This window comes from Ptychodera flava, unplaced genomic scaffold (genome assembly GCF_041260155.1).
Source record: "Ptychodera flava strain L36383 unplaced genomic scaffold, AS_Pfla_20210202 Scaffold_38__1_contigs__length_1544198_pilon, whole genome shotgun sequence".
Classification (NCBI taxonomy): domain Eukaryota; kingdom Metazoa; phylum Hemichordata; class Enteropneusta; family Ptychoderidae; genus Ptychodera; species Ptychodera flava.
The window spans coordinates 1,435,001-1,443,201 of NW_027248360.1; the positions used below are offsets into that span (position 1 = coordinate 1,435,001).

The 8,201-nt window shown below is 38.9% G+C and overlaps 1 protein-coding gene across 1 annotated transcript in view; it reads right to left on the minus strand.

Annotated features, from left to right (window-relative positions):
• LOC139127841 (sulfotransferase 1B1-like) overlaps window positions 1–6,931 on the minus strand; it is a 7,489-nt gene extending 558 nt beyond the window's left edge. Inside the window, exons 1-5 of the mRNA XM_070693700.1 lie at window positions 6,658–6,931; window positions 6,086–6,209; window positions 3,975–4,183; window positions 2,046–2,140; window positions 359–512 (exon numbers count right to left, since the gene is read on the minus strand). Coding sequence (XP_070549801.1) covers window positions 359–512; window positions 2,046–2,140; window positions 3,975–4,183; window positions 6,086–6,209; window positions 6,658–6,811 — 736 coding nt within the window. The 5' untranslated portion in view covers window positions 6,812–6,931. The remainder of the gene's footprint in view (window positions 1–358; window positions 513–2,045; window positions 2,141–3,974; window positions 4,184–6,085; window positions 6,210–6,657) is intronic.
• Between the last annotated feature and the right edge of the window lie 1,270 nt (window positions 6,932–8,201).

The window sequence follows — 8,201 nt, forward strand, 5'->3', positions numbered from 1 at the left end:
TTTTGCAAGTCACACTGTGTTTTTGAAGAAAAGTATTAACACGGAAGTAGGTCAAGTAAAATGTGTGAACTTTGAAAAAGACAACTTATGTATATTCAGGCCATGCAAATTCAGTAACAGCGACATAGCGGCCGATATAGCTTCGGTGTGATATTTAGGAGAATGAAGATAATAAGTGTTGTTGGTTTGTGAATGAAGGCAATACAGATAAACATTGGACTGATGGATGGGAAAGTCCAAACAGTGATTATTAGCATACATCATGCCGGCTGGCGACTGATGGCGCACTTTGCCTGACTTGATTACACATGAACAATTATTGCAAGCAGCGCATACACACATGAAAACATAACATTACCCTTTCGAATAAAGCTCCTTGATTGATCAAAGTTTACTGCTTTGTTTTCTTTCATCTTCCTGAACGAACAGTGTTCCAAAATCACGTCCTCCATTTCTTCTGTTACTCTGACATCAAGAAATCGTGCTGTGTCCCGCAGAACTTCTCTAGGATTCTATGACACATTGAAAAAAGGAAACGCGAAGATTAACTTGTAAGGGTAGCTTAGCTGTTGGTCCGTAACTATGGTGGTATGGTTTTCTAACTGGCTTTTTGTTTTTCACGTGCTGATTTTGACCATGCTCACCATTCGTAACGCCATCACAGCTACTCTATATTCCATAGACGAGCAACCGAAGACGTGTTCAAGTGAATGGTCGCGGACGATTTTTCGACCAATCTGCAGCCAATTACCAATCTTCCAATACTCATTTATAACATGTTACTATAGTGATTTGTCATGACCAAATTCATCTGAATACTAATGTTTTTCTAAATTTTGTTTCAACTTGGCATTCCGGAAACTGCTTTTTTCGCCGTATAACTGCCGGATGAGGTTTGGTACACAGGCTGTACACTGGCAGCACGTCACTACATTTACCGCAGTGGTGACCTTAAAAGTTTTATTACATGATAAAGGCACACTGAATTTACGGTGGCTGCATCAGCATTCTGTTTTTTTTCTCCCTCGAACCTTGCGATTGATTTAACTTAGACGACTGGTAACTACAGAGCGATATGAGGAAGGCATACTGTAAGGCAGCTTAAAGCCCAGTTGTTGGTTTAGTCTGCCTGTGTCATGAGATAAAGTATAGAGGTCACCAAGTAGCGACGTCATTAGTGCCGTACCGAACATCTACCGACAGTTTAGTAGATAAATAAATGGTAGAAAAATGCAATTTATGTGTAGTCATATTGGCAACAAATACGAGACAGTTGTATTTAGCTGAACTTTGTCAAGATTTTTGGTCATGGTAAGTCCCTAAAAACAAGGCTATCAATGTGTGTTGGCAGATTGTAAAATGTTTGTGAATTGGTCGTAAAACCGTGCCCATTAGCAGCTTGCACACTAGTTCAGTTGCCTATCGGATCTCTCCGGTCGGTCATACGTAAGTACGTATTACGCACACGCCTACCTACACCTATCTACCTACCTACCTATCTATCTACCGACAGACAGACATACAGACAGACAGACAAAGACAATGACGAAAGCTTCTTATCCAAGTAACCAACCTTGCATGATCATACTAAAGCCTCAATGTCAGAGAAGGAGACTTTTGCGGGGATTTTCTACATTCGGTAATTTTGTACAGATATATCTGAGGGCATGACGGTATTAAGGCTATTGGAAAATATGTTGTAAGCGCTATGAGGCTAGAGATTGTATCCATGACAGTATGCCTTTCATTATGTACGCGTGATTCACGACATCAAAGAGAATAAGGTGAAACCACCTTCCTATCTCATGTTTGCGGATCTTTCTATATTTTGTGAAGAAGTTACGAAAACAAAGCTTTGAGGGAATAAACGTAATTTATGTTGTAATTACGGTAATCATGTTATAACCATTTTAAAAAAGACGAGTTGGTAAGTAGTATGGTTATGTTCAACATGCACCTCACTAATAAACACATAAATAGTACTTCCGAATAGAAAAGGGCTACGGGTACTATGTGTAAATTACTTTCTAGTCCAATGACATTACCTTCTTCAGATCTTCATATTTCAGGAACAGTATGTTGCTGTCGTCTTTGTGATCCCACCATTCTAGCACGTGATTAAACCAGTCTCCATAGCACACTGAAATTTAAATCGAGTAGAAATGGACACCTTGGTTGAAAAGAATCTTTTTTTAAAAGCAAATATGATGGAAAGGTTTGTTGTCTTGAAAAAAAGGATCACAATTACACTTTTCCTGCGCTTTGTGCTAGATGTAAGGTGTTCCAAATAAATTGCCATATGCCTTTCATAGCATAATTTTTAACGCTAATTTCATTTAACTTAGCATTCTACCCTAGGGAAGTTATAATATGCGTTTGGCATACCACTTGTTCCGGCTCATTTTGTGCTTTATGCTGTCAAAGTTTTAATCGGCTTACTTTTGTGAAAAATATGGAATTTTACTTTTTTACCCCACAGACTTTATTTCAAATTTCAGTAATATTGGGCAAGTTGTTTCTCTAGTGCCTAAATTAGCACGATGGTCCCCGATTTTTATTCTTGATTTTGAAAGAGACTGTTTGAAAGTTTTAGCAAAAGTTTAAGCTTTTCATTTTCGGGGCGCGAACTGTTTTAAGTGGTTTACTGTCTTTCTAGCACAATCATATGCTTTATTTCTAAGTTCTTGCACATCATTTCCTTTGTTAATTTTCGCCATATACGTACGTTTTCCATCAACGAAGGTTCGGTAGAAAGTGTCCCATGGTATCCAGAAAAAATGTGGCGGGTGAAGTTTGACGAAATGTCGATAGGAAACAACGACATCTTTCGGGTTTCGTGCGATGTACACAATCTAAATTAGACCGATGAAACAAAGAGCAATCAGACACAATGTTATCCGATAGTGGAAGCTCCGTTGGATGTCTGGTAGATTAGCCAGAGAGTTATTCGGTTTCGTCAATTGATTTACTGTCTATATAGTAAGATGACATGCCTTCATAAGCATTTACTACTTGTCTACACCCATTATGACATTATTTTTCGAGATCACGGGAAACAATAAATAATTACGGCGAATGGAACATGAAATAAACAAATTCGCCATCAGCAAACATGTTTGTGTCTGTGTTATAATCTTAATTTGAGAAGTCAGTGCAGTGTGGATCAGGATTAAGTCTCGTCCCCTGCCCCATTTCTACCGCTGGCTGCGCTGTTCACGAAAATAGAGACCCACTTTTCATCAGCAGCGCAGCCAGCGGCAGAAATGGGGCAGGGGACCAGACTGCAGAGCTTAAAAATAGGGTCTGACGTAAAAAATACCTTCAGCGCCGCTCACGTGATAGAAGAAGTTGGTTTCTGACGGAAATTAATGCTATGATCTACCGACTTGTGCAAACTTCATCAAATGGTTCAGCAATGTTTCGTTCATTGTTAAATACGTCCCGGCAGGTTTTTCGGAAACTCGAACTGCTTGCAATGTAATCGAAAGTTTAATTTCCTTCCATGGAGTTAACATATAGGGATAGAGGCCAAACTTAATGTCAAGTATCGGTAATTATATTATTCATTACATTGATGGCGCGAATACTGCTATCTAGTTTGTCGAAAATAACCGTGCTATATTCGCATTATATCGCGGTTGGAACAGCCACCAACTCTCAGCTAGAGAAAACTTCCATTTTTGACGTTTCTCTCCAGCAATAAAAAACCTCATCAACGGGTATACCACTCGATTTTGACCATTCGCTCCATATATGCACTCGCCACCGCTCGTGAACATATGTCACTAACTGATCAAAATCCGATGGTACCATCGTTGGGTGTTGTTAATTTCTTTCATATTATGCAAATAGTCTCTCTTGAACAAAACCAGCATAGTGATTAATCGTGATGTTTATTTGGCGCGTACGACCATAACAACAGACTTTCAGTTCAAAGTTGATATCTTAGAAAACATTCAATGCATCTGTCCCACCTTGCAGTTTTTCCGAAGAGCTTGTTTCGGGAATAACTTGTACGGTAGGTGGGTTTTGATGAGCCTCGGCGTTGGTATTCGTTCTATGTGACTGAGACCGTCGAATGAACTGAGGAGGTCCGGCGTCACCCATGGAATAAACAGACGGCGTCGTATGATTCAGCAGCAGGGTCAAGATTCTGTTCAACAAGAGGTAGAACCAGCCATACCTTTGTGATAGAGCGAAGATAAGATTAATCAATCAGATCCAAACTAGACTATAAAAAATGTTGACTGTAACGGCCTGTGATTAAAATCGGATAAAGGGAGTGCGCCATTTCTGCTCTTTATCATACTCTAATGGCCGAAGATAGCTAACCAACCTATTTCGTGACGTTTTTAAAAAGTAAATACATTGACAATTTACAAGTACACTGAAGAAAATTAAAATTTGGAGTCAAAGATAAAAGTTGATCGTGACCTTCTCCTCCGGATACTACGCAGAAAATGTCACTATGATTTGACAATAGTTTTGAGTCGACATTGTCCACTGCAAGTTGCAAGTTGTGATCAGAATCAGAAAATCAATGGTCATTCGTCCAATGGTCATTGATTTATTCTAACCTTTGAAGAAGTACGATTCATTGTGCCAGAGGGATAGGTAGTCAACATTGACCACCGCACACATTATGTATTGGTCAAAAGCAGAAAATTAGTGATTATTTGTTCAATGATCACGGAAAATTTCGAAATCGGGAAGAAATAAATTTATATCCCACAACATGTGAGAAAATACTGGATTTGACAGGTTTTGGTAAATGTAACTAAGTTGTTGTATTTGTTTGAGATCAATCAACATAATGTACTTGACAATAAACACTTGCATCAACACAAAAATGATTTGCATTCTGTTAGTTATGAGGTACAGGGCCATCTTTTTGACGTGTTACACCCATTGTTCTACTTATGTGCTACCCTAATCTATACCTTACAGGGCTTTGTTTTCCATCGAAAATTTCATCCCTCAGGCCAATTTGCTTCCTCCTTAAATTCATCAGAAGTATGCCTCTCTGATATAAGTTTATTGAAATATAAAATCTCACATAGCGGTTTAGGCCCATTTTGTGAAAGTTACCATAAATTGAATAAATGTAATAAAACAAATTTACAATTTGCAAACATAAAAGGAAGGATATGTGAAGGTCAAAAAATGGATCAAAAATGAAGAGAATATTCTATTTCTAAAATCATACATCAATTAATTCTTTAGAAACAAAGATGATTGAATATGCTGTAAATGGAATGACCTTTTTCTAGAAAAGAACTGGCAATTTGAAACCGTTACGTCATCAAGTCGACCTCATGAACTTTCACCACAAAATGGGCAGAATACATAGGTCAGTACGCCGTTACGTCAGCATATCGACCTCAATCGACATCATGAACTCTCACCACAAAATGGACAGAGTACACTGGCATAGTTTCTTTGGCCTTGGGGCGGCGCATTTTTGATCCCCCCCCCCCCCCCGCCTTCCAACTTTCGAAAACAGATTGATCCCCGAGCCAGTGGAAAAAAAGGTATTATCGTACTGAGTTCTCATTGGGAAAACAGTCAAGGGTCAGATTTTTGCAATGCTTTGCCTTTGTATATATATTGTATATTTCATAACGATGTGTACGCTTTTCAAACTTGTATAATTTTAATGTGCAAACATCCAGACATATTTGACGTATAGATTTTTGATGTTAAAGTTACGCGCAAGAAGGGTGCACTTATGGATCCGTGTCTTGATTCAAAACCACACTGTGCCCCCTTGCCTATTGAGCATTCCAAAGACGTGGTGACCACCCGAATCACCAAAATAAAACACAGGGTGACCAATCCAAACACCTCATCATGTGGATCCGCCCACGGCCGAAGAAACTCAGCCGTTACGTCAACATGAACTTGCACCACAAAGAGGCCCGACGATATTTTGAAGATCTCATTACACAAGCAATACCATGGCAAATGCACTACTAATAAACGAAAATATCTTAAACCTTCGTCAGGCATGACAGGAAAAGCAAATTGTAAGTTTATGTTTTTATGTGAGTTTAAAGTGCCACTGTATGGTAAAAGGTAAACTAACCGGGTCATTTGTTTGTAGTACATTTCGACCATGGGGACACGTGCCGGTTGCGGTGACGATAAGTTTGCCGTTATGTCGGCGCCGTTCATTAGCAGAGACACCATTTCGATCATCACGGTCGTACCTATAATGGAATCAGAGACTTTTCTCAGGAAAGCGTACAAATATTCAGCGAATACTGAAGTTTACAAAGTTGATTACATGTGTAAGGCCAAATTTCAAATAAAAAATTGGTGTGTTTCCGGTAACATGTCTCCGAAAATTAAGATAGTATATGTCACGTCAACGGATTGTTTTATATTTCGTTTTGTTGGCTAATATCCATAAAATACGGTAAATTTAGACAACTTATTCAATTTATTTTTAAATTCGAAACTAAATCAGTGTCCAGGGTCGGCGGGTTTTGCTAGTGTAAGTCGTGTTACCTGAAACCCATACTTTCTGTTATTTGACCTAAGCACTAAGGCTCTGACAATTCGTCAGAAACGCGAGTCAACCTGAGCGATCACCGTGTTTGTTCGCTGTCTACAGTGGACGGCATCGAGGGTTGCGTGCAAGACAAGATACATTACCTGACTTCGGGTAACTTGCCACGAACACGTCATCTTCACGGCACTTGACTATTTCTTGGTCTTTTACAACACGGGGGTTGATAAAGTTGAAGAATGTCACCCCGTCGTGTTGGAACTGGCTCGGCCAAGTGAAATGTTTCGATTCGTCCGCCATCGCTCTGTCGCGCTAACGTCAACGTAGGGCAGTGGTTGTTCAAACCGTGTTTGACTTAAATTGTACTTTGCAGTTTGTACTATCCTTACGTAATGAAATTAAACTCCTCTCCTTTCGAAGCTAAAAATAATATGTATTCAATGACGCCACAATTGATCACAGCAGCTGAGGGACATGTCTATACTAGAATAAAACACAGAAGAGGACAAAAAAACTTGTCTGTGAATAATAGGACTGTATACTAAATAGATTAGATCGATTACTGACCAGAACCGCGGTAAAAGGGAGTTAGCATCGTTAGCGACAAATACGTAATTTAATTGGCAAGGGTGAACAGCGTTTATGGGAGCTCCGCAAAATGATCTCGCTGATCTGAATATGCAGTGGGGGCTTTTTTTCGACAAAATTTCGTGGTAGATAAGGGAGCCTTCAGTAATTGCAGGGGCAGGGCCGGAGAAGTCCGTGCGTACCTGTACTGTATAATGTGACCCTCCCCTATCCTCGTGTCCACAATGTAATCTTCCCCTATCCGACATTCTAAAACTTTACCCTCCCCCCCCTCAAAAAAAAAAAAATTACTGAGGTATTCTCCCCCGGAATAACTGAAAGAGTATCAGCTAATTTGCATAACAATTTGTTTAATTTTTATGTAAGTTACGGACAGAAATTATAGGAAGGCTGGCATTTTCGGAGGTAGGGCTGCAATTTTTCACACAAGCATTTTTGAAGGGTCATGCACTTGCGGGAGGGTCACCATATTTTGCGCAACTATAAGGGGGCAAGATGTAGCTGAGTGCTTCACAAATCATAATATACATGGGAGTCTATCAGGCAAACTATTGACGATTTCCCCCCACACAACAAGCTATATCAATACATAATACGTTGTTTGATAATATATTGAAAGTACTTTGCTTGAAGTGGGAAGAAAACGTGCATGTGTGTACAAGAAATTTGCTTTTTAGATAAATTTGCTTTTTGGATTTCATTCAAAATATTGATTCTCTATGCACCGTAGTCAATGAGAAACTATGAATATTTTTTTCCATACAAAACTATATAAATCAATGTATTTATGTACTCTCTTGTTATTGATATTAATGTACTTGATAAGACAAGGTTGGCTACAAATGGATGTGTGTGCAAGGAATTGGATTTTGAATTTCACCCAATTTTTTCCAATAGAAAGCTAACAATATCTCTTCGCGCATTTATTGACATTTTATAATTGATATACACTTTTCCATCTGTCCCGTATATTTTTGTCTCTTGTCTTCCATCAGTTTTAATGTAGGATACCGTTGGATCTTCTTGGGTGTGAAGCTTGTCGATCATGTGTATGTATTTTAAAAAAATCATTGTATTTCGGTGGTAATTTCCTATTCAGGAA